We start from the raw sequence: 26,674 nt of genomic DNA, 5'->3' as shown, positions 1-26,674 counted from the left end.
TTAAAATTTTCTTCCCCTTCCTTCCCTCCCCCCCCCCAAGATGGCATGCAATCTGATATGGACTCTACATATCCATTCTTTATTAAACATATTTTCCACATTAGTCATGTTGTATAGAAGAATTAGAACAAATGAGAGGAACCATTAGAAAGAAAAAAACAAAACAAAAAAAGAAAATAGTCTGCTTTTCTCTGCATTTAGACTCTGTAGTTCTTTCTCTGGATGTGGATGGCATTTTCCATCTTGAGTCCTTTGGAATTGTTTTAGAGCCTTGCATTTCTGAGAAGGGCATGAACTGTTATTTATGACATTAGCCTTCATGCCGGGTTGGTCTCAGGAAAAACCAGGTTAAGTGGGGGTCACCTTTTGGCTAAGTAGGGCTTGCTTTCTATATGCTTCCTGAAATGTTTCTGCCACATAACCCCTCTCATTTTAATGTCCCCCCTGCCTAGGATTCCATCTAGTTGCCTAATCAAATAAAAAATGAAGTGAACATGTCTTCCATTAAAAGCATTGCTAGGGCACTGGACTAGATGAGGTCGGAAAGAGCTTGGGGCACTTTCACCAGCCCACTGTGCACCTTTAGCTGTGTCACTTGTAGTTTCTGGACCCATTTCCTTCTATGTAAAATTAAGGGGTTAAACTAAATGATAGCTGAGCTCTAGTGTATCATCAACATTCCACTATCCATGTTCTGAAGTTTCTTCCAGTTCTTTACATTGAATTATCAAAATTTTAACTCTTTTTGCAGTCTGTTATTCTTTAAGTTGTGTTCTAAGATTCCTAAGACTCTCAATGTGAAATATTGGCTTAGTTCTTGAGGAACTTAGAATTAAGGCAGGGAGGCTTAAAAGCACTTTAAAGTTAAAGAACAGCACAAGCCAGCAGTTCAAGGAATGTCCCAAGGCATTTGTGATTCATTGTTCAGTCATTTCTGTACCTGCGGTATAGAAAAACTATTGTAGAGGAAGAAGGTGGGAGGGTGAGGGGAGCTGGTAATGCACCATAGCTTTGTTCTGTTTGGAAAGGGAGAATTTGGATGGTCAGAAAGGAATGGCCAGCATTTTTAGAGGCAGTGGAAAAAATTACCGGTTTAGAGCCAGAAGACCTGCTACTTAGGTATTACTTTGTGACCTTAGGCAAGTCACTTAATCCCTTTGACCTCAGTTTCCATATCTACAAAATGACAAGCTTGGCCTTTGATGATTTCTGTGGTAACTTCCAGCCCTAAATCTGCGAAACCACATGATAAAAGGCATGGAAGCAAGAAAGGAGGAGGAATGTTTGCAGACAATTTTGTGGAGCAAAGTGTTCATATAGGACTACTTGTAGTGTATGATAAGATTAGAAAGAGAGAGACATCATTGTAGCAGACTTCTAATTCCAGGCTAAGCAATTTGAACTTTATCCTGAAGGTACTAGGGCAGCAGTTAAGGTTTTTGAACAGGGAAAAAACAGGATGAAAATATTTCTCGAAAAAATCTGATTAAGTTATATAGAGAGACACATATCATTGGTGTATTTATCTCTGGCCAAGTCATTTAATCTTAGTTCTCTTATCTGTGAAATGAGGGAAGTGATACTTGTACTTCCTACCTCACAGGTTTGTTGTGAGGAAAGTACTTCTTTTGCAAGCATAAATGCAAGTTAATTATTATTAATTATCTTTATTCCTAGATAACTGCAAACACCAATACATCAAGGATCTGTAATTTCTTCCAGTGGAAATTCTCTCTGCTCACATAAATTATAGCCATTTTCGACTGAGCTAAGGTTTAGAGTGTCCTGAGACTCAGAGAGCTTCAATCCCTTGCCCAGAGTCACACAGCTAGTATCAAGTGAGCTTGGGGCCCATGTCTTCTAGACTGCAAATCCAGGATTGAGTTGGCTGTGCCACACTGCCTCTTTACAGAGAAACACAAAGATGGGTATAATGGTACAGCTGAAAAGAGTCAGAGAGGCCGAGGTCTAATCTAAATTTCTCTGTTTGCTGTGTGACTTTGGGAAAATCACTGCTGATCTCTGGGTTCAGTATCCTCACCTGTAAAGTGAAAAGCCAAACTATAAGATTTCTTAGGGCCCCACTTTTCTGTGATCCTAGGATAGATGTAACTGTGATTTTAGAAAGATCACTTCTTACACCCTCCAATTCTTTCATCTGCAAAGTGAGGGCATTGGACTTGGTTTCTAAGATCCCTTCTAGCCCCAACCTAAAAAATTTGTGTATGGGTATGCATAGGCATCTATAGCTGCTGGTGCTTCCCCCTCAAATGGACTTGTAGTTATTTTGTATATACCTAGATGTGTGTGTATGTATATATTGTCTCCCTAGCAGATTGTAAGCTCATTGAGAGTAGAGACTGTTTAATTTTTGGTTTTGCATTGCAGAGCAATGTAGCCATTGCTAGCACAGAGCCAGGCGCACAGCAGGGACTTCTGTGTTTATTGATTGACACATCTATCTATCTGTTGCTTCATTGTGGCAGGGAGGTGACCCTGGATTCTCAAAAGCTACTTCAGCACAGTGTGTGGAGCTTAACAGATTCTTCCAGGCTGGAATGCCTTTGAGTACAGTCCAGGGAAAGACTGTCATCTGAAAACCAACTTAAATTTGAAGAGGTTTATTACCAGAAGTCTGACCATGGGATGGTGAACTCTTTCTGCCATTGCCACTCCTAAAGGAATGGAAGAGGTTAGGGTCTACATCAAGGGAAGGAGTACCCATACCCATAAAATCTCGGACCCTTGAAGTAATAATATTAACAACAAAAATAGATGACTATATAAGCTTAAAGTTTATAAAGCATTTTACACACATATCTCAAGTCTGATATACTTAATTTGTTCTTGGAAAAAGACTTGACTTCTGAGGTAATGGAGGTGACGGTTAGAGTTGCCTTTGGCGAAGAGTGCTTTTGTTATCTGATCCATTAATGATGGAAATTGTAGGTTTGGCAGGAGAGCCATGTGATGCCACTATTTGGAGGGTAGAAGTGGGGTTATGGTCTTTGCAGGAGGCCAGTCCCTAGGAATGGAAATGAAAATGTTCGTGTTTTGTAGTTTAGACACATCTTTTAGTATCTGTGGGTCTGTATCCCAGGAATATCTTGACTTTGAGTCATGCATATCAGAAGATCATAGGATTAAGACCTGAAAGGGACGTTAGAGGTAATCTAGTCCAACCCCTCCGTTTTATAGAGAAGGAAACTAAGGCCCAAAGAAGGGAAATGACTTGCCCAAGGAGAAGTCAGTGGCAAAGCCAGCTCTTGTAAGTCCAAATTTAGAAAGACAAGGTAGGAATAAGCAAGTTGCATCATGTTACTAATGATGATTTGCATGCTAGAAGTGAAGTAAAAGATGCCACATCAGCATATAAATGACATGGAAAAGGAGTTAACCCAGTCTTGTAATGAGACTGGGGGACAGTGGATATAAATGGCATTCTGTTTCTTGGTATTCGCAAAATATCAAAAGAGCCAGAGGAAAACATCCTTCTTATATTGAGTATATCCTTTATTTAAGATTTAGGGGAAAACCAAGAGACTTTAAACTGAAAAGCAAAGGAGATGGGAAAAATCACCCACATAAATCACTGGGGTGGTATTCTCGTTTTACAGCACTTACATTCAGTGTATGTGTTTCAAGCTCCCTCCCATTCTGTCCTGTCCCGACGTCCCTCCCATAGAAAGAGTACAAGTGGGGAAGAGCAGCACTTTATGGGAGATGATATCCAGAGACAGTCCTTATGACTTCATGTTTCTGTATACAAAATGCCCAGCTAGTGGCTAATAGGGTGAACTCTAGTTCCTGTTGCAAGGAGAGAACTTTGACCTTATAGGAATTACAGTGTGGGACCGACTGGAGGATGGCTTTGGAGGAGTATTTAGAAGAGATTAAAAGGGGAGTAGCATTAAATATTAAGTTAGACACGTGTGAGGTAATTTAAGAACCTGATTGAAGAAATATGAAGACCATTTGGGTGACATCAACTGAGGCAAAACAAAACTGTTGCCATAGGAATCTAATATGGACCGCATGGGCAGAACAAAGAGATAGATCAGAAGTTAGACAAGGGCAGAACTTGGGAAAGGGGGTGGAAGTCAAAAAGAAGTAAAATTAGTCTTGATATAGGAAAAGCTTCCTAACTAGGAGAGCTAGAATGGGCAGCCAGGGCCAGGAGTGGGGGAAGGATTGCCTCTTGGGGGAGGTCTTCAGGAAGAGTCTAGGTAAACAGTTGTTATATCGTTCAGGTATAGGTTGGACTAGATGATATGCAGGAGAAAGGGAAGTAAGAGTCCCACTGTACTTTGCCTGGTCAGACCATATATGGAATATTATGTTTCCTTTTGGACACCACACTTTAGAAACACATTACACAGGTGCCAGTGCCAAGCTCTTTCTTACTGACTGCCTTCCAGTCAAGTTGCCATTCAATATACATGACATCCATTTTCTTTCTCCATTCTTTTGCACCAACTGCCTTCATACTTTGAATTCATTCCCTCATTTCTTCCTTGTAGAAATCCTGGTTCCTTTGACTTCCACCTTCTATTAGAACCCTTTCCTGTCTTCTCCAGTTAGTATTGCCCCCTCCTCCCCCCAAATTAAGTTTGTATATTATGTGCGTGTGTTTATTCTGTTTGCTTATTGGTGAAAATTTTGTTTCTTCCAGATAACATGTAAGCTTGAGAGCAAGGACAGTTTTGTTTATATTTTTGTTTTTCTAATGCCTTGGACATAGACTCATTGGATTGGATTAAAAATTTAAATCTATCCAATAATGTTTCCTGTACCAGAGAATTAAAGGACTGGAAAAGAGCTTTATAAATTATCTAATGTATTTCAAACAAGTCTATATTTAAATAGATCCTAACTGATGAAAATCTGTATCTAAATAAAGGATCTCCAGAGAAAGATTTTCCATAGTCCCTCTGGTAAAACTTGCAATATTTAACAACTCTCCCAGCCAAGAAATTCTTCTTCCTCTCTAATCTAAATTCTTCATAATGTTATTTAAACATATTTCTTCTTATTCTATTCTGGGTGGCTGTGGAAAGCATTTATTTTGGTCACTGTTACTTACATGATTCATTCAGATTGCCCGTCAGCCTCTTCAGTTTAAATGATACCTGCTCATATTCCTTTTCCTCAGATGTTCTTTATTAACCTTTCAGTAGCTTCTCTGGGCTTTTCTCTAACCTCACTTCAATGCCAGTGCTTTAACAGAACTGGCAGCTCCACCAAGCATCACCACCACCTGCTTATGTGATCTTGGGCGATCTTGGACGAGGCCCTTCACCGCTCAGTGTCCCAGTTTCTTCAATTGGAAATGAAGTCGATGCCTCTAACTTGAAATCAATAAAATGATGTAGTTGGGTATGGTAGAGTCAGAAGACCTGGGTCCAGCCCTGGCTATGCTACTCATTCTCTGTGTGACCTTTGCAAGTCACCTAAACTCTCTGGGTTTCCATTTTATAAATGGAGGCACTCCATCTAGGTGATATCCAAGGGCCTTTTCAGCTCCAAATCTGTGATCCTGTCTTGCTTGCTTCCTAGAATTGTTGTGAGAATTAAATGAGATAACTTGTGTGAAAATGCTCTTGTAGGTTGACAGGTACTATATAAAGTGAAGATGAAGCATAAAATAAAATGTTGGAATAAGAAGGACATTTGTAGGTTACTTAGTCTAACATCTTATTTTACTGAGGAGGCCCAGAGAGGGCATGACTTACTCATGGTCACATGTTAGTGGCAGAACCAGCACTAGATCTTGTTCCTGATGCCCCTTCCATGTCTCTGCCTCTAAATGTGCTGCTGTCTTTCTAAGCTTGCTGTTATCATTAGTGTTGTTGAGCTACTGAACTTTACTGGAAGACAGTAAAGAGCCGAGTGCTGCGTGTGTACATATAGCAATCTTTCAAGAGGCTATGCTACTATATGTGTAAACAAACTAAATTCCATTACATTTATTGCTACTTCATTTAAAATACTTGATTAAGAAAATTATTGTGAAGGCCAGGTGGTAACTTGCTCAAAAAAGTTTAGACAGTCTTCTAAAGATCATTGTGTTAGATTTTTAATTTTTTTTCTATTTTGAAGTTAAATACCAAAAAAAAGAATATTTTCTATATACACAGCAGAATTATAGAGGGTTCTCTATACCAACTGTGAATCCCTGTTTCATCCTACTTACCTTTTTTTGCTATTTTTTATTTTTAAATTAATTTTTTAAAATCACTAAACTTCCTCATTACACTTCCATCCACCTCCCCCAAATGAGAAAGAAAAAAAATCAAAATTCCAGTTACAAACAAGCAAAACAAATGTTCTCATTGGCCATTAAAAAAAAAAGTCATATCATGTATTCTTGAATCTTTTACTTTTCTTTCAGGAGTAGCATGTTTCATTGAGCCCTCTGGAATTATGGTTACTCATTATAATAATCAGAGTCCTTAAGTGTTTCAAATTGTTTGTCTTTATGATATTGTTGTTGTATAAATCATTCTAGTTCTACTCATATCACTCTGCATCAGTTCATGCAAGTCTTTCTTTCTCAGAAACCATCCTTTCATCATTTCTTATAACACATCACATTTATATATTATAACTTGTTCAGCCCTTCCCCAGTTGGTAGGTACCCCATCAGACTCCCATTCTTTACCACCTCGAAAAGAGCTATAAATATTTTTTAAATACTTAGTAGTTTGTTTTGCTTAGTACTAATGCTTCCCTTAATCTGCCCACCCTCTAAGTCCCCTTTCTCCCCCTCTGCTTTTCCCTCTTCTTTTCCTGTTGCAGATAATATATTTCTGTAACCAATGCTGTGTGTGTGTATTCTCTCCTTTGTTCAGTTCAGGTAAGAATCTCAAGTGTCAGATTCCCTTCCTTTTCCATTCTTCTTTTAAGAACATCAGGATAGAACTGCTACAAACCTTTTGTCTAAATTAGACTCCCTCTGGGACCCTTGATGATGATTGAGTTTTTTTTTTTTAAGCAATTGGAGTTGAGTAACTTGCTCAAGGTTACCTGGCCAGTTATTTTGTGTGGGTGCCAAGTATCTGAGGCCGGAACCAATCCCAGATCTCCTGACGCTGGGGCCAGCGCTCTTACTCACTGCGCCATCTGGCTACCCCTGATGATGGAGTTCTGAGGGGACGTATGTTTCAGCTCTCCATACTGTAATGTAAGCACTTGATCGTGTTTAGGCTTTTAGGATTATTCATTCAGGTTTATTTTTTTGTGTTTCTCTTGGCTCCTTGGAAGTGTTTGCCCTTCAAAGTTTGTATGCAGCTCAGGTTTTTTCATCAGGAATATTTGGAAGTCTTTGATTTCATTAAAGATCCGTTTTTCCACCGTACAATTATGCTCAGTTTGGCTGGGTAAATTATTCTTGGCTATAAGCCTATATCCTTTGTCTTTTGGAATGTTTGTATTTCAGTCTCCACTCCTTTATAGCAGTGGCTGATAAATCATGTGTGATTCTGACTGTGGTTCCTCAGTCCTTGAATTCTTTCTTTCTGATTGTTTATATTATTTTTTCTTTGACTTGAAAGCTCTGGATTTTGGCAATAATGTTCCTAGGAATAGATAGATAGAGCTTTTCTAAACTCTCAGACTTCTGGCTGATACTTTGCAAAGTTCTGTGGTGAAAGTCATGATTTGTTGCAGTTTCTTATAGTGTTTCTTGATTGTTATTTGGTTCATAGTTTTGCTGGATTAAGTATATGGAAGCTGGATGGTCTGCCTCTCATTCATGGAGCTGTCTTGACCTGAAGTCTTATCCTGTTATATTTACCCATTACCTTAGGTCAGGGCAGTGGTGCAGAGATACAGGATCACAAGCAGAGGTGGCAACTAAAATAATTTTTTAAATAACTAGCTAAATAAGTAACATTTTGTAGCATTTTAAAAGTTTTACAAAGCGCTTTCCTCACTACTCTGTGAGTGCAACAGAGCTGTGATTATCCCCATTTTATAGATGAAGAAACTGAGCCTAAGGATAATGACCTGCCTACTGTCACACAGCTAATGAGTTGCAGTTAGTTGTTATTTGAACCTGTTCTCTTGACTCCCAAGTCCATTATACCTTCAGCGTGAACCGCAGTAATTAACCTAGTCCCATAATTAATTCCCCAAGTTTATCCTAAAGCAAAACTGTACCAAAAGTTAAAAACAACATAAAACCTACAGGACTATTTTGATTAAAAATTAAACCTTTATATTGTTTTTAAATTTTTGAACTAGAATGTTGAAATATGTTACCCTGTCAGTTGAGTAGTGGGTGTATGTGTTGTTAGTTTGGAAAAGACTAGCAGGCATTCACTCATACTGTAGTCATCTGGGGCACAAGATAAATGATTGTTGAAAAAGTATGGTCCTTCTCATTCTTGGTCCTTCTCTTTTAGGTACTCCTTTCCCCAAGAACTTTCTTCAGGTGGTAAAGAAGATCTTGTCCAGGCTTTTCCGAGTTTTTGTTCACGTTTACATCCACCACTTTGACCGAATCACTCAGATGGGCTCTGAGGCTCATGTGAACACCTGCTATAAGCACTTCTACTATTTTGTGAAAGAGTTTAACCTGATAGACACCAAAGAGTTAGAACCACTGGTGAGTAGAGGCAGAGCCATGGGGCAGGGGAGGGGAGGAGGCTAACAAGTAACCACTTGCTTTGGATCCTTCTAGCTGTCCCCTGGGGGATTAATGCTTCAGGCAAGGCTTGGATTAGGTGACTGGCAGGGTGTCTTCATGGCAAAGCTCTGGGAAGTCGAGATGACCAGCTTCAGTGGGAAAGGAGATGGATCCTGTTTCTGGTACTTACCAGCTAAAGCAGGAGCCCACAACCCAGAAGACCAAGTATCAGAAAATCATATTAATAAAACAGCTTAGTCAGCTAACTTCCAAAATTGCCAGCTCTTGAGTAATATAAGAATCACATTTTCAGGTACCAGTGGCAGTCTGTTTTGCCCTAAATGGAAAGAAAATGCCATTTATTGACAGAGGCAGTTCTTCCTTTGCTAAGGCTTGGTTGGTAATCAGTAGCTCTTGAGGTGCTGGAGTGGGAATGGGATGAGGCTGGGAAGAGGATGAGGGCTGTCTGCAAGGAAAGTTACACTGGTATGAGTGTGAGTGAGCTCTGCTAGATTTGGGAAGGTCATGGTTCTCTCAGAAGTTCACATTCACATCTGATGTGGAGATTGTCCTCATCCTTGGAACATTTTTTAAATTAAAACACAAAAAACTTATGCCCATGAACATATACAATTCAACAAACCTTAAAATCTATTTTCAGGGCATTGTACCAGGTTTGGGGAATACAGTGGTGAAAAAGACAGTTCTTGTCTTCAAGGTGCTCTATTGGAGGGGGTAGAAGGGAGATGAGACAAATATATAAACAGAAATAAATCAAGTTATCTAGTAGTTAAGTGTATAAGAGATATCATAGGTTAGAGACAGGAAAACACCTGAACTTAGGTGGTGGTAGTGTGGCAGTAGGAAAGAGGGGACAGATGCAAAAGATATTGCCCTGATAAATTTCACAGAATTTAACATGCAAATGTTTGTAAAAGGTGAGAAAAAAGGAAAAGTCAAAGATAACTGTGAGGTTTCAAGTCTGATAACTGGGAGAATAGTGGTACCATCAACAAAAATAAGAAAGTTAGAAAAGGGGGCTGGTTTTAGAGAGAAAGAAAATCATGAGTTTCAAGCATGTTGATTTTGAGGTGTGGCAGTGATGTCTGGCTGGAAAGGTCTGCTGTGCAGTTGGAATTCTAGACCTGGGGCCTAGAGGGAAGTTAGGTGGTAGATCTATGTACGTGATTGAGGCTTAGCAAGGAATGAGAATACCAGGAGACTGCAGGTGAGAAGTCTGAGACATGCTCTGTAGGGCACATGGAAGGGGTTCAGAGAGGAAAAGGAAAAATCAGTGGAACACAGGAATGATTGGAGAAATAGAAGGAGAGGCAGGAGTAGTGTCGCAGGAGAGAAGGGAGGAAAAAGTTTTAAGAAAGGGGGAAGAGTGGTCAGTTAGTCAATTAAATACCTACTGTGTGCTAGAAACTGTTCAGGGTGCTGGGGATACATATGTGAAGGGCAAGTTACCAGTATTAAAGGTACAAGAATTAAGATAAGGCTGCTGGGTGTGGTGCCTGGGAGGCCCTGGTGACTTGGAGCGGCCCAGTATATTAAGGAGGATGGAAGCTCAACCTCAGGAGTCTGAGAAGTGGGTGAGTGTGAGGCTGTGCCAGCAGCAAGTGGGAAGGGCTGTTCTGGTGTGAGAATCGTGGTGTGAGAGGGGCTTCTTCTAGGATGGGCCTCAGAGGGCCTGTTGTCCTTTATTCCTGACCCCTGTAACAAATAGCTAGAGGCTGAGACACACAACCCTGATTGACTTCTTTTGAATTTTCTAGCATCTCCTTCTAAGTGTTCTGTATGTTTAGTTCTTAATATTTTTAATAAATCCCTCTGCCAAAGTCTGCTGCAGTGCTTTATTGTGGCAGGGATGTCCTCTGAGGCCTCCATATGCTCCAGTGTTCTGCCTGTGAAGCACAAGCTTTGGGAGACCCTGATTAGCATTTAATTTAACATGTAAAACAATCAAGTGAGGAAAAAAAGGCATAGGACTAAATAAAAGTGCAACTCGGTCAGATTGTGACCCAAATATCTCTTAATGCAGAAGCTGCAGGACAGAAGGTGAAGCAGGGCAACAGTCTTACTCTGAAAGAACCAAAAATATTGTCCCAGAGTCTGGCACAAAGAATCCACCCAGCCATCCTCCAGCAGTGAAGAGACATGCCCCATGGCTGTCCTAACCATCCCTTAACTGGGACTGTGAGGCTCAGCTCTGACCTGGGTTCCCTCCCTCCTCTTGTGAGGCAGCTCCCTCCCTTCCTTCTCTGTTGCTTCTAGAATTTGGGGGCAATGAGAAAGGCTGAACTTTGAGGACATGTAGATGACATAGTGGAAGGACCAGGGAAGTAGACTCTCAGCCCTGCTACTTGCAGCTCTGCTGCTATGGTCTAGATGCCTCCACTCCCTCCCCGAGGTCTCTTTCAGCTCCAAATCCTGTGATTTATCCCATAATGAAGGGGGTGTTCTGCTGTAGTCATCCTCAAGCTGGGTTCATTTATGCCATTTCCAGTGACCTCCCATGTCCCATACTACACCTTGCCCACCAAAAGTAAAGAATCTTAGGCTTCTTTTCTCAGGTGCCACCTTCATCCTAAACTTCTCAGTAAGAGCACTTATTCAGGGGTGGGGAACCTGTGGCCTCAAGGACACATGTGGCCCTCTAGGTCCTCAAGTTTGGCTCTTTGACTGAATCCAAACTTCACAGAACAAATCTCCTCAATAAAAGGATTTGTTGGGGCAGCTAGGTGATTCAGTGAATAGAGCACTAGCCCTGGAGTCAGGAGGACCTGAGTTCAAATTTGGCCTCAGACACTTGGCACTTACTAGCCATGTGACCTTGGGCAAGTCACTTAACCCCAATTGCCCTGCCCTCCCCCCTCCAAAAAAGCAAAATAAATAAAAGGATTTGTTCTTGTAAGACTTGGACTCAGTCAAAAGGCCTTGCTCACCGACCTAGAAGGTCACATGTGGCCTCCAGGCTGTGGGTTCCCCACCCCTGCCCTATCTCTTACCTAGGCTAAAAACACAAAGCAAGCAATTTCAAGAGATAAAACCACCATGTACCCTTAGATCTTCCTGAAGAGCCTCTTCCCTTGAGAGATGCTGTTCTGCTCCCTGAATGCATGGTGCTGTTGAGTGCCCACAAGGTTCATATTGCCATAGAGTCTCAACTGGTAAGGAACCTCAGAGGTTGAGTCTTCCGACCACTACCTAAATAGGAATCCCTCCTGCGGCGTTTCTGACAAGTGGCAGTTCAGCCTATGCTTAAAGATTTCGAGGCACTTTTGGACAGCTCTAATTGTTAGGAAGTTCTTTTTATATTTAGCCAAAATCCAGTTTGCCATCCTCATTGGAGCCAAACAAACCAAGTCACATCTTTCTGCCACATGACAGCTTTTCCCATATTTGAAAACAGTTATTCTGTTATCCCGAAGCCTTTTCTTTTCAGACTAAACATCCCCAGTTGTGTCCATCAGGCCTCTATGGCTTGGGAGTCTGGACACCCCAGGCTGTCACCCTCCCCTGAATGCATTCCAGTTTGCCAACGTTCAGCCTAAAATGTAGCACCATAGGGTTTTGGGGGCTTTTTTGGTGGCATACAATGGTGGTATGCACAAACCTGTTGCCTATGAATAGTGGCAGTGTTGAACAACACCTCCTCCTCGTTACCTACCAGTCAGTGATTAGTTCTGAAATTCAACTAATATTAAATGCTTGCTTATGTGCAAGACTCCATACTAGGCACCAAGGATACATAAATGAAGAATGTGAAGCTTTTCCATGATAGATGGATAAGAGTTGTATGATGAGAGAAGAGCCTTACAAGCAGAGATGGTATCACTTATAGCTAGGGTGGGCAGGAGGGTCAAGAAAGGCTTAAAGGGATGGAAGGTGGGGTTACAGGGGAGATTCTGTTCTAGGAATAGGAACAGAACTGTATGAAAGTGGGAGAGGCCAATAATTATACAACCTCTGCATTGATATGAAGGATAGATTGAAAAGGGAAGAAACTAGAGACAGAGAGAGCAGTTATGAAACTTACTTTATCTAATAGGGGATAATGGAGCCAGGACTGTTGTAAGCGTGAGTAAAAATGGGAAAAAGCTCTTTGGAGATAGAACACCAGGAAATCCAATATGGGTCCTCATTCATTCATCAGACATTTATAACGTTAGTACCTGTTCTGAACAAAGCACAGTGTACATGGAACTGAGAGAGAGAAAGAAAAATAAGTGTGGATGCCATCCTGAAGGAGCTTACTGCAATCTAGTCGGGGAGATAAGACCGATAAGATGAGCACCAGTTGCTATAATGCAGAATTGTATATGAAGGGTCCATAAGGCAATGGAGAAGGAATGCTATTTGGTCCTATTTGGTCCTAATAGGACAGAGTACTATTGGACAGAGTAGGATCATAGCCTGAATGATTGAAAGGTCCTTTAGACTGACTTCCTCATTCTGTAGTGAAGAAATTGAGGTCCAGGAAAGTTGGGTGCCCTGCTTGGGTCATTCAGGTAGCAAGAAGAGCAAGGGCTTGAACCCAGATCCTCTGGCTCCAGATGGAGCACCCTTTGCAGTGTACCATGTGTCAGGTAAAGTAACCTGTGTAAGGTTATCAACCATGGACGGAGTCAAGAATTAAAGTGGGCCAGGGCTTACCTGACCTGTATTATCTTGGCTGAAAGCTTTCCTATTTCCTCCAGGTCTTTGTGTCTAGATGAAAGCAATGGAAGGGAAGATGATCTAATTATGATCATAGGATGTAAAGCTGGGGTTAGTTACCAGTGTCCTCCCCTCCACCCTAAGTAACAGAAGACCATGATACTCAGAAAGTTCTTTAATGCCTCCGTGAAATGCCGCAACAATTTACTGGCTGATTGTTACTCTAGTGCCTTTTGTCTTTTCAGGAGTCTAAAAATAAATTCACAATTGGCACCTACAGTAGAGTTTAGGTCTGGGTCTTACCTCTTACAGCTCTTCTAATTTCTGTAATTCATTCTTTTGTTTGGCTTGTTTTTGACAGAAGGAAATGACCTCTCGAATGTGCCACTGAAAATGGGGCCACCTCTCAGGACTGTTGAAACCCCCCTTTCTTCACCCAAGGAGATGCCATCTAGAAACCAGAGATTCTGATAAACACATTTTTAAAATCTCTATTTTTTTAAACAAGAACATCCCCAGTGAAAATTCCTTCTATCTTTTCTTGAGTACGGTGACATTACAGTAATCATTTTAAGATGCTTCATATAGTTGAAGATTATTTTTGTTTCGTTTTTAGAATTGATTTCTAGAGGGCAGCCTGCTAAAGTGGGAAGAGCACTAACTAGTCATCGGATGTGGTCTCTAGTCACGTCTCTGCCACCTGCAAGCCGTGTGACCTTGGGCAAGTCACTTCATCTCTCTAGGCCTCAGTTTCTTCATCTGTAAAATGAATAATTTTATGATGCTAATTTTGCTTCCAGCTCTTAAAAATCTATGATTCTCAGTGAATGGAAAAACCCACTTTGTCCTTAAACCACTTACTTTTGCCAGGAGGCAGAAGAGTTTTGTCAGCAAAGCTGCCTGATGCTTCATCATTTCATCTGTGGCGCCACCAAAGTCCTTGTCCCAGAGACTTGATGCTGAAAGCCTTATCAGCCTGTACCTGCCTTGGAACTGCATTGGCTGCTTTCTCCTGGATGCATTATGTGCTTGATCTCCCAATGTGTGAGGGGAAAGATTGTTATTTGCTCTTGACAGCCAGGTGGAGAACTTTCTGCAGAATGAGGGGGAAAAGCAGAGTGAGAGTTTATTGAGTCATAGTTATTAATAAGAGCCCCTTAATCTTACAAGTAGGCACCAATTTTTACCTCTAGTTTTATTTTTTAACATAAGGTACGACTAGCACACAGACTGCACTCTCTGTCATCTTTATTTTAACCCAGATTCTCCTCTAGCTAGCCTCCTGGGCTAGTCAAGATGTGCATTTGATTAAAACCCAACTCCTTATTCCTTCTAAACCAGGGTTTTCCAAATCAGTTTAGCCACAGAACTATTTTGTCTGAAAAGTGTTTTATTGAACCTTTAAATTCCTGTCCAGGGAATCCCAAGGATAAAGGAAGTTGGAGAAGTTTTAGAGTAAAATAGAAGACATTAAATCTATTTTCATAGTGGAAAATTGCTGTTCATAATTAGCATTTTAATAATGTACCATTTCATATTTAATATTTTAGAGATATCACTAGCATCAATTTTCTCATGAAAGCCTTTTATTTACCTGATGTGGAATACCTGGATCCCACAGAACACAGACCTTAAATAATAAACCCCAACACATCACCAAGTATTTCTTCTGAGTTGGATATGAATTTTCATAGAGATCCATTTACCTCAGACTGAGGTACAAGGAACAATCCCTTGAAATTAGTGAACTCTAAAGGATCTCACCTTTCCATTATCAAGGAAGCTGAGCTAAATCTTCTCTCATATACATCTTTTTAGTTGAGGACTTGAATTTTGTTTTTGATACGTTTTTGCTTATGTTTTAGCTGTTTTGAGTTCAGCTTTCTCATGACGTGAAAGAATCATTTGTCGGAGACTGACCTTTGATTGATAAGAATTATTCTTTGAAATTTAGGTCACCAAGGCCAGTGGACCAAGTCCCTATGTAAATCCTTCTGGTCCTGGGGAATTTTTCTGAGGGAAGTGCCTTCATAAGTCAGTATGAATTGTAAGTAACCTCATGTGGACTCTGCCCAAGTAACCAGAAGAAGCCACATCCTTTTCTTCAGTACTCTAGAGCTAATCCTTCAACTGCTGAAAATTTTTCCTACCCTTGGATCATTCCTGGAATCATTACTGTTAGGTTTTTCAGACTTTTTTGGTTGGGTCTCTTTTGATGATTCTGAATTTCTGATGATGTTTGAATTTCGTGTTACCAACAAATCATTCTCTGTTAGTGCACAGCTACATTTACTGTAAACCTTCCCTGCTGAGATAGCAAGCTTGTTGAAATTGGCTGAGATCCATCCATTGCCCTGTCTGTTAGACCACCCATCTTCAACATTCCTGGTGCAAAGAACCAAAATTTGAGCCCTTTCTAACCATATCAAACATTTTCTAAACTTGAGGGAGGTTATATCAAGTAAATTAAAAAAAAAAAGTTTTTTTGTGTTCGCAGTGACCAAGCTACCACAGCCTCTTACAGTTCTCTCTACAATACACTCTCTTGTGTTTAACAATTCAGGAGCCGGGCAGCACGTGGAGGTAGCTTAGAATGAGCCCAACACATACATTCCCTTCCACTGCTTGTTGAATAAGAGGGGAAACTGGAGAAATACAAATCCCTGTGGAATTCTGCCTTTGCTGGATGGACTCTGTCACTTAAAGTTGTTTGGAACATTCCCTTCCCCTCTACCACATACCACTATCATTCCTGGAAATGAACGTAAAAATAAATTATGCTGTATTTGTTTAAGTCTTATGGTCTGTCACTTGTTACGCTTTCCTAGAAAAAGGATATTTTGGTGGTTTGCATGAGGGAGGTGCTGCACTTTTTAGCAGGGACTGGAGATCAGGCAATATTGGAAGTGCTACATTTCCTTTCTTGGCTGGTTTTTTTCCTGAAGTTGATCTCAGTAATTCCCAAACAAGAACATTAGTATCACTTGCTTTTTTTAGACTGTTGAGTAATTCTAAGCAGATTGAGGTAGTGGAAATAACAATAGCTGACATTTAGATAACACTTGAAAATTTGCAAGGTATTTTGTATACCTTAACTCATTTAAACCTCCCAGCTACCCTGTGAGGTAGATCCTACAGGTTTTATCTTCATTTTGCAGATGAAAATCCAGAAGGGTCCGTGACTTGCAGTGTGGTCTTGTGGCTTACAAGTGTTAGAGATCTTCCAGACCTCTTGAGAGGCAGTATGTTATAGTGGATATAGATGGCACTGGCTGTGGAGTCTTGAAGCTCTAGGTTCAGATCCTGTTTCAGACACTATGTGTGTGACCCTGGGCAGGTCAGCTTCATCTCTCTGCCTCAGTTTCCTGATGTGTAAAAATAGGATAGTTAGACTAGGTCCCTATCTGGTTCTGAATCTCTGATACTGACTCAGAATCCAACATTCTGTCCATTGCAGACCAAGTCAGGTGACTTAGGGTCCAACTGCGTGACCTTGGGCAAGTCATATTCTCTCTAGGAGAGCAGATTGGACTAAATTATCTCTGAGATGCTTTAGAACTGTAAAGCATTCTAATTCCAAATGGAGAGCAACTTGTTATTGCTCAGGAATTTGCCCTTTTCCACTTTTGTTTGTAAATTTTAGACAGACAGTTGGAAGAGAGCTTAGACATGATGCAGTTCAAACCTCTCATTTTACATATGAAGAAACCAGGGCACAGAGAGGCAGAGTGAGTCCTGAAAGTTTCTCCGATGGTGACTGGCAGAGCTGGAATGTGAGCCCAGGGCCTCAGACTAAATCCAGGGCTCCTTCAACTGCACGTCTGTTGACAACATCATCAGTGTTTCCATTAATTAGAATTTCATAATTCAAAAGTGGCAGGAACGAATGAAGAGAATCAAAGAAGGGATAAGAGTGGTGTTCAGGTGGATGGAACGATGGTGAAGGATAACCCTTCATATCTTCTTTCTGTTCACCGAGGAGAATGACCTTTGGCTCTGGAAGACAGGACGAAAACCACTAGTAATGAAGGAGTGATGTCCAAGACGAACATGACGATAGTAAGAAAGCGCTCAACTGCTCCTGCTGAAGCTAAGGCTGAGCCCCCCACAGGCCATGGAGGGTGGGAAGGAAGGGCAGAGGGCCCAAGCATTGGGAAAAGCGAATGGATCCTTCAGCAGCCAGTGAGCCTGTTTTCTGTTTATGTTTGGTTTATGAACATCTAGAAAAGGAAATGGCAGCCACAAAGATCCAGGATGGCTTCATCAAGCACACATCATGCCATGCTAACTTTATATTTTTGGACAAGATATATGTAATAGTGGTTCACATTCCCTAGGCCTTTATAATTTGAAAAAGCATTTTACATTTTCTTATTTCATCGTTATGACAACCCTGTGAAGAGATAGGTGTGATTATTCTTACTGAGGAAACTGAGTCTCAGAAGATTGAGATCACAGTGTCTAAGGAGAGATACGAACTTTGAACTTTCTCTGAGTTCTTAGGTTCCCTATGTCCTTAGGACCTTCCAACTATGCCATAGTGGCCTCTGGTCAAATGTATTTTTACTTTGTCGCATCCAATCTTTGTGACCCCATTTTGGGTTTTCTTGGCAGATACTGGAGTGGTTTGCCATTTCCTTTTTTAGCTCATTTTACAGATTAAAAAACTGAGACAAGCAGGGTTAAGTGACTTGCCCAGGGGTCACACAGCTGGTAAGTGTCCGAGGCTGAATTTGAACTCAGGATTTCTTGACTCCCAGCCTAGAACTCTATCCACTGGACCACCTAGCTGCCTTACTTTATTTTAACTAGATTCTAGCAAGTCATTTGACACAGGCTTATGCTATTCTTGTGGATAATGATAATAATAGCCAGCATGTAGCTTTATAAGTTTTGCAAAGTACTTTCCCTATATTATCTGATTTGATCCTCAAAACAACCCTGTGAGGTAACTGCTATTATGGCTGTCTTACAAATGAGGAAACTGAGGCTGAGTGAGGCAAGAGTGAATTCAGTTCTTCCTGACTCCAAAGACGCAAAGGATTGAATACTGTCAGCAGCACTTCTTAAACTGGGGATCAGAACCCCATATGGGGTTTTGAAAAATTTGGCAACGTTAAAAGGTTTCTGAACACACAACAACCAAAAGTTTATTGAAAATCCAACACATAATGAATCCGAAGTGTTACTGGCAGCACCTGCCCCATGTTGCATGGAGCGACTTCACTGCAGCCTTGGTTCTGAACACACAGCATGCACACTTTGCACTGCGCGTGCCCTCAGGCCACACAGTGCCAGCTGAGGGGTCCCAGGAGTAGAAAAAAGTCTAAAGCCCCGAGCTAGACAATGGTACAGTTAAAGGAGTCAACAGCTAGAATGGAATGGTGAGACCCCGAGCATGGCTGTCATTGGTTCCATATCCAGTTGGGCTGTGATCTCTAATGGAGTCTCTCAGGCCCCTGAGCTGTTCAGCACATCTCAGTGACTTGGATAAAGACATAGGTGGTAGGCTTGGCCGATGTCCCAGAGCTGGGAGGGAGACCTAACCCAAGGTACTACCGTAATGGATGTAGAAGGCAGCAGGCCATAGTGGTCTAGAGACAGATCCCTCTGGGCACTGTATTGACTTAGAAAACCTCGAACTCACATCTACCTCGTGCTTTTATTTATTTTGTTAAACATTTCCCAATTATATTTTAATCTGGTTTGGGCCACACTTAGGAGTTTCACTCCTTTGGACTAGAAGTTTGGACTAAATGTCATGTGTAAAATTGAGGAGGTACAAACGCAGCCTTGGATTCAGAACAACCTCTCTGGTACTGGGTGAGAGAAGCTTGTGGCTAGATAGCTCTGCAAAATGTCAGTGTGTGTCAGCAGTGTGAAGTGACAACCTCCAAAGCTAATGCGGTTAGGCTTCGTTACAAGAGGAGGCTAGGGCTAGGGGAGATGATGATGCAGATGTGCTTCGCAGGAGGCCTGCATTCAGTTCAGGGCCGCAAAGGATAACTACCAGAGCAATGAAGGGACTGGAGTTCATGCCATCCGAGCATCTGTCAAAAAAACAGCATGAAGAGAAGGGACGTCAGACTTGTTCCGCTTGGCCCCAGACTACAGAGCTACAGGGAGTGGGTGGAAGGCGCAAAGACGCCAACTTCAGATTGATGTCGGCAAAAACTCCCTTAAATCGGGGAGCTATCTCAAGGGGAATGGCCTTTCTCCCTGGAGGGGTGCTTGTAAAGGATAGATGACATCTTGTTGGGTATGGCATAGGGGGGATTTTTATTCAGGTATAACTTAGACTAAATAGTCCCCTTTTCGATCCTGAGATTCTCTGATCTTGTAGCAGGAAAGAAACCTGCCAAGATCTCTCATCAGGACTTTTTTGTTTATTGGAGGGTAATGTTTCTTTCAAGCTAAGTCTCTTCCCCTCCCTCCCCGTTTTCTTTGCCCTGGTTCTGCTGAAAGCTGTTGAGTGCTGGCAACTTCTGCCCTCTAGGGGGTGCCACGTGTCTACGTTGAGTGGAGACTTCATGATTGTTAGTATAAAGAATTCACAAAGTTTTATTTTCTCTCCCCCAAAATCATATGGGTCAGAAATTCCTCCTGAAAAAGCCGCCTCAGGCTCTGAAGTGAATTATTTTTGGCGTCTGAATGCACAATTTAGACTACATTAGCCTCAGCTGCCTCCAAGTTTAGATTTTTTTTTTTTCTTTTAATTGTTTATTTAGGATTTGTGAGGCCAGGAGCCTAGACTGTTTTCAGGTCTTTGATTTTTAAGCACTGTGGGTGGGGAAAGGTTGCTTCGGGCCTTAACTGGGACCATTCTAGGATCAAAGAGTGTTGACAGCATAGCCACCCACCAGGTGTCTTCTGCCTGCCCCTGCCCCCATCTTCACCTGTCCTCCTAATTCTTGAATCGTACAACTCCCTCTCAAATCAATTATGTCACTTTTGTCAGTGCTCCAAGAACACCCCAGTGGCCTTCCAGGTTTGGGGTTTTTTGTAGGTAACATTTGTGAATCCCAAGGTCAGTAGAACACAAGTGCCAGCAGGTTGTACTGCACTGGGGAAGCTTTGAGTGGAGTGCTGGCCCCAGGCTGTTTAGTGTGGAAATGCTAGGGGATGGCTTTTTTTTTTTTTTTTAAACCACAGCAGCCTTTGAAAAGGTTATGGCAGGAATGGTTTGGGATCTGTACCATTTGAGAAGTACTCTGGATACAAGGGAGCAGGTCTTAACATGACCAGAGGAACGCAGCCAAGAAAGGGCAGAAACCAGAAACCTAGAAACCATCCCCTCAAAGAGCAGAAGCAGAGTGGCATGGTCAAGCTCCAGTCACCAAACTGCTGTGAGACCTTTGACCAAGAGGTAGGAGAACTGGCCCTAGAGTCTAAGGACAGATCCAACCCTGCCTTTGACCCTTAGGTGACCTTGAGCAAATCCCCAGACTCTGGACTTCAGTGTCCTCATTGTGTGAAATGAGGGAGTCTGGACTAGAGAGATGGCCTTTTAGGCCCCTTCCAGCTCCAGGTACGCGATGCTTTTGCAGGGCCTCATCTTTTTTCTCTACATGCTCTATAAGACGCCTTCCTGTAAATACCTGTTCAGTCGTTTTTCCGGTCATGTCTGACTCTTCCTGATGGTGCTGGAGGGGTTTTCCATTTCCTTCTTAAGATCATTTTGCAGATGAGGAAACTAAGGTAAACAAGGTGACATGCTCAGGCCAGATTTGAACTCAGGAAGATGAGTTTACCTAGCATGGAAGGCTTGGAAAGGGCTCACACTGAGCTTTGGAGAAAGGGCAGCAATTAGAGAACAAGGAAAAGAGGAATTCCAGGGAGTGGTAACAGTCAGAGCCAAGGAGATTGAGAAGTGTGCATGACTTAGGCTGCCCTAACGCACAGCCTGGACTAGCCAACCTCCTCACTAGTGGCCCAGGGACAGAGTGCTTGGCCCGAGTCAGGAAGACCTGAGTTCCAGTGTGGCCTCAGACTTTGCTAGCTGTGTGATCTTGAGCAAGCCACACAACCTGATGTTCCTCAGCTATAAAACGGGGATGATCATCGTGCCCACCTCTCAGGGTTGTGTGGATTGAATGAGATAATATCTGTAAAAGGCACAGCATCTGGTGCATAGCAGATACAATGTAACTGCTCATTCCCTTCCCCTCCCCTCTACCTCAGGGGATCTACAGTGACATTTAAAACTCAGAGCAGGCCACATATTTAGTTTTCTGTGCACATAGTGTTTCTCAGTAGAATGTAAACTCCTTGAGGGCAGGGGCTGTTTTCTCTTTGTCTTTGCTCCTCATGGCCTATGGAATAGAAGGCCCTGAATAAATACTTGGTGAATAATTGATCAAATGGCATTTGAGGGTAGTTGAGGCTCTGAGCTTCCTATCCCAATTTCCCTGACCCCTGGCAGGTTGAGTCCCCAGGCTGTGGGAGCATACTCTCTCCTCCACACACTGGGCCCTTTGGGCATTCTGGGTGTGGCAGAGCTAAAGAACAAGTCCCTCACTTGTTGTTGGGCTGGTGGGTCACATCTGTACCACTGGAAGGGTCATGCTGCCCTGCCTCAGGACTGGCCCTTCACCAGACTATGCTCCACTGGCTGAGGGGACTCTGTCATTGTCCTATACTCATTCACCTAAGATTAGGAAAGAATAAAGACAGACATTTATTAGGTGATTCTGATGTATTAGGTACTGTGCTCAGCCAAAAGAAAGATGGCACTGGCCTTGTAGGGGTGGCAGCTCCTAGAGGAGATAGCCATCCAAGAGGGTGGAGAGTTGGTGAGGAGCCTGTGCAGGGGTTTGCTCTTCAAGTCCAGAGAGCAGAGTGAGGAGGAGAGTGAAGGGTGGCCATGCTGGGCCCTTCTCCAAATGGGAGCGCCAAGAGGCATGTCACAGGGATGGTTTGGATGGGGGTGTGTGGGGGATGAGGCCCAGGTGCTGAGGGAAGCTGCAGGGGAAGGCAGCAGCTGAAGCTTGGTGAAAAAGTCATCAGGAAAAAAAGAGACCAGAAACATGGCCCTGCTTTCAGAGCCCCGTGACAATAGCCGGCTCCCATTCCTCCCACCTGGAGGCCCACTTGAGGCCTTGCCTCACCAGTGTTGGGAAGACGGGAGGAGGGAGAACTCACCACTTAGCACCTCTTACTTTGCACACTCAGTGTTGGCACAGCAGGCCAGTAAAAAGGCCCTTCCACTCAGCAGCCGGTGGATTCCTGGCCAAGGGAGCTCTCAAGTGGGGAGAAAAAAGGCCTCTCCATCATGCGTTTCTCATCAAGTTTCCATTGGACTGGTGACAGGCAGAGCAAATTACACAGGCTTTAAAGTCTGGGCCCTAATTGGTCAGTCACATTAGGACTGTTGGGTCAGTCTGGGTCATACCAGCCAGGACTGACCTGGTTAACCTTGTGGCATAGTGGAGACAAGTGGGGAGTAAAGGGCTGGGCCTCTCTGAGCCCCTGAAAAAAAAAAAAAAGGAGGGAGGGAGCCTTGGTGGGCAGGAGTGGAAGCTGGAGCCAACGAAATAAAAGGAGAATCACAAAAATGACTCCCCTCCTCCTGACCTTCACTAGGAAGGCTCCCATGGAGATAAAGCCCCTTCCTCCATGATTCTGTTCATGCGAGCTCTACCCCATTGGCCAACGAAGTTCTCTTCTCTGGTCCTCAATTCCTTCATCTGTAAAATGAGTGGGTTGGAATAAACAAATATCTAAGTTCCCTTCCTGTCTAAATCCCATTGTTAGACTGAGCCAGTCTCTAACCTGAGAATGATGAGGCAGCAGGCCAGAGACAAAATGTCAGTAATCACATAGCTATTTAATGAATTAGTTTCATTACGAGGAACAGATTTGCAAATCAGGAATTCTCCTGATCAGAATTCCCCCTTGCTGAAGTAAAGATAGAGATTAGATACCCAAATCACAAATGGGAAAGGAGGGGAGAAAATGAATTACAATCATTCCCAGGGCCAGAGTGGTTTGCTAGGACCAGCCCACAAATCCCACAGTACTAAGGTACAGGTGTCCTGCAGTTCTGTGGGATCAAGTCTTTGGGGGTCGTTACTTGGTGGGTCATAGGACTAGAGCTCTGTGATGGGCACAGGCTCTGCAGTCTTTGGTCACTTAGTTTCAGGTGCAGATCCATAAGGAGCCCAGTGGTCGTGAGCACATAGTCAGACTGATCATTTTAAGCTGCGCTATGAGCTCTAACTCACAAGCTGGAAAAGTCAATTCTTGGAAATTCTAAATTATTCGTATATTCATTACACCAATTACTATAAAATCATAATTCCCTTCTCACCATCATCCTCTGATTGTAGAAGTGAAAAGGAAGTAATAGCCCCCCAACCCTCCAGAGAAGACTGGCTGCTTCCAGGTACCAGAATAAACAGAGATCAGAAATCAGTTTTTGCCCAAGAGAAGCAGGACTTTGTCCAGCATTTCTCCCAGATTGTAAAGATCCTGACAGAAGATGAGATGGAGCATCCTGAGGTGGGAGATGCCATAGCCAGGCTCAAGGAGGTCCTGGAGTACAATGCCCTTGGGGGAGAATACAACCGAGGCTTATCAGTGCTCATGGTATTCCGGGTGCTGGTGGAACCCCGAAAGCAGAATACTGACAGTCTACAGAGAGCACTAGCAGTGGGCTGGTGTGTGGAACTGCTCCAGGCTTTCTTCTAGTAGCAGATGACATCATGGATGCTTCTCTTACCCGCTGGGGACAGCCGTGCTGGTATAAGAAGCCTGGCATTGGCTTGGATGCCATCAATGATTCCATGTTGTTGGAAGCCCCATAGAACTCTTCCTACAGATTACTTACCAGACTGAGATTGGCCAAACCTTTGATCTTATCACAGCCCCTCAGGGCAAGGTTGATCTTACCAGATTCACTCAGCAGAGATATAAGACCATTGCCAAATACAAGACCGCTTTCTACTCCTACTTACCATTTGCTGCTGCTATATTCATGGCAGGCATAGATGGGGAGAAAGGACACACCAATGCCAAAAACATTCTGGAGATGGGGGAATTTTTTCAGATTCAGGATGATTACCTTGACCCCAGTGTGACTGGCAAGATTGGTACTGACAGGGGCGGCCAGGTAGCACAGCGAGTAAGAGCACCGGCTCCAGTGTTGAGAAGACCTGGAGATCGAATCCCGGGCTCAGACACTTAGCACCCACCCAGAAACACCTGGCCGTGTAACCTTGAGCAAGTTACTTAACCCCAATTGCTTAGGGGTGGCCAGGTGGCTCAGCGAGTAAGAGTACCGGCTCCAGTGTTGGGACGACCTGGAGATCCAATCCCGGGCTCAGACACTCAGCACCACACCCAGAAATAACTGGCTGTGTAACCTTGAGCAAGTTACTTAACTCTGATTGCTTAAAAAAAAAAAAAGATTGGTACTGACATCCAGGACCACAAATGGAGCTGGCTGGTGGTGAAGTGCCTTCAGCTGGCATCATCTGAGCAAAGAAAGATGTTGGAGGAGACTTATGGACAGAAAGATCCAGAGAAAGTTGCCAAAGTGAAGGAACTGTATGAGAAACTTGAATTGCCTGCTTATTTCACCAAGTTTGAAGAAGAAAGTTACAGTAGACTGATGGGGCTCATTGAGAAGCATTCATCACCCCTTCCCCCATTTATCTTTTTGGAAATGGCAAAGAAGATCTACAAACGTCAGAAGTGACCAAGAAATTGGACATGAGGAGGGAAGCAGGGAGTACAGGGCACCATGTGTGGAGTTGAGAGAGGATGTACTCTCAATAAATTATGGCTCTTTTACTGAAAAAAGAAAAGAAAAGGAAGTAATAGTATTTTGTAGTGTTTTATGCTTTACATGTTTTCTTATTTAATCCTCACAACAACCCCTGTGAAGTAGTTGATGTTATTATTCCCATTTTACAGATGAGGAAATTTAGGCTCCAACCAACATTAAGTGACTTATCCTTGAACCCATAGCTAGTAAATGGCTTAGGATTCTGACCTCGACCCAACTCTAACCACTGCTCTACATTGCACATCATGATGTTAGGTGGGAGAAGTGATGGCAAGGAGGTCCCTGGAATCATAAAGCTGGAGTCACTTGTCCCCTGCTTCTGGACGACTTGCTACCTTTTCAGTCTCTTCTCTTGCTAAAAGACCCCAGACCCCAGGAGCAGCCTCTTAAGCCTTTGTCCCATTTCCTTGATGGAAGATGATCAGCAGAAGCCAAATGAATCTGAGCCAGATTGCCCTTTACCCAGGACTTGGGATACATTCTGGGACCCCTTCTACGAGAAGAAGACTGAGCTGGAGTCTGGGGCTCCTGATTTCAGGTCCAGCTTTGTCTTTCCAGCTTCCTTACCTGGGCTCCTTATGCAACTGAAATGACGCTTCAGAGTTACCAGTGGTCTTTTGATCATCAGCTCGGAAGGTCTTTCCCCAATATTCATCCTTCTTGACTTGACCTTTCTTCAGGATTTGACGGCACTTGGTCACTACATGTACATTGGCACACCTATGCAATTTATAAATAAGTAAATACACATACATGGAAGGGTGCAAAAAAAATTTTTTTTTTTGCTGATAACGGTGCTTGATCAAGAAAGTTTGGAGGAACAGACTCAGAAGTTAAGTGGTGCCCTCTGCAGAAATAGGGAACACAGAAGAGGGGTGGTTGGGCAGAAAAGATAATCTAATCACAACCCATCCATGCCTGCTTATCCTGAGCTACTCCCACTAAAAAATAAAAAATATACTTTGTCAGCCCCTGCCTCTGAAAGTAGATGTGGTGAGAGGGAGCTGGGGGTGGGATACTGGGATGGGCAGAAGGTGGAAATTTGCCTGTGTACCAGTGCCACCTTGGAAGGGGTAGTAAGTGGGAAGGGACTGTTAAAGGGGGTAGTGGATGATTGACAAGTGGATGATTGAGGGGAAAGATGAGATGTGACCAGTCTTCTCAATCTCTAGTTGGTTGGAACCATGGTCCCCTTGGCATTATGCCATCCCCCCCACTTTGGAGACCACTGCTCTAGGTAACTCTGTAAGTCACAGAAAGGTGTGCCGACTTGCATTGTCTCATCCAGGAATTTCCTATGCCAAATGAAATCACGGGTCCATTCTACTCCTATCTCAATAATATGTATTAGGAATAGGAACTGGACCTGTGATTTCACTGGGAGTAGGTTATTCAATATACTGGGTGGGTGACCTTCTGCAAACCATTTCCTCTAACTAAATCTCAGCTTTGTTCTGTGTAAAATGGGGAGAGTAGTCTTTGCCCTCTCTACCTCATAAGGTTTGCATGAGGATCATAGGCTTTTGAGCTGGGAAGGATCTTGCTTCACTTTACAGATGAGGAAAGTGAAGCCCAAAGGCACCCCATAAAGGAAT

At 42.8% G+C, this 26,674-nt stretch overlaps 1 protein-coding gene and 1 pseudogene across 1 annotated transcript in view; both read left to right on the top strand.

The window, feature by feature from the left end:
• Positions 1-16,085, top strand: part of MOB3A (MOB kinase activator 3A) — a 39,950-nt gene extending 23,865 nt beyond the window's left edge. Inside the window, exons 3-4 of the mRNA XM_069073388.1 lie at positions 8,406-8,608; positions 13,653-16,085. Of these exons, the coding sequence (XP_068929489.1) occupies positions 8,406-8,608; positions 13,653-13,682 (233 nt within the window). The 3' untranslated portion in view covers positions 13,683-16,085. The remainder of the gene's footprint in view (positions 1-8,405; positions 8,609-13,652) is intronic.
• Positions 16,086-17,341: 1,256 nt separating this feature from the next.
• On the top strand, positions 17,342-26,047 carry LOC138153556 (farnesyl pyrophosphate synthase-like; annotated as a pseudogene).
• The last annotated feature ends 627 nt before the right edge of the window (positions 26,048-26,674 follow it).

This window comes from Petaurus breviceps, unplaced genomic scaffold (genome assembly GCF_028583685.1).
Source record: "Petaurus breviceps papuanus isolate PSGF00001 unplaced genomic scaffold, PetGlider_PUasm1.0 108, whole genome shotgun sequence".
Taxonomy (NCBI): domain Eukaryota; kingdom Metazoa; phylum Chordata; class Mammalia; order Diprotodontia; family Petauridae; genus Petaurus; species Petaurus breviceps.
This window is presented reverse-complemented; position numbering and strand designations above follow the sequence as displayed.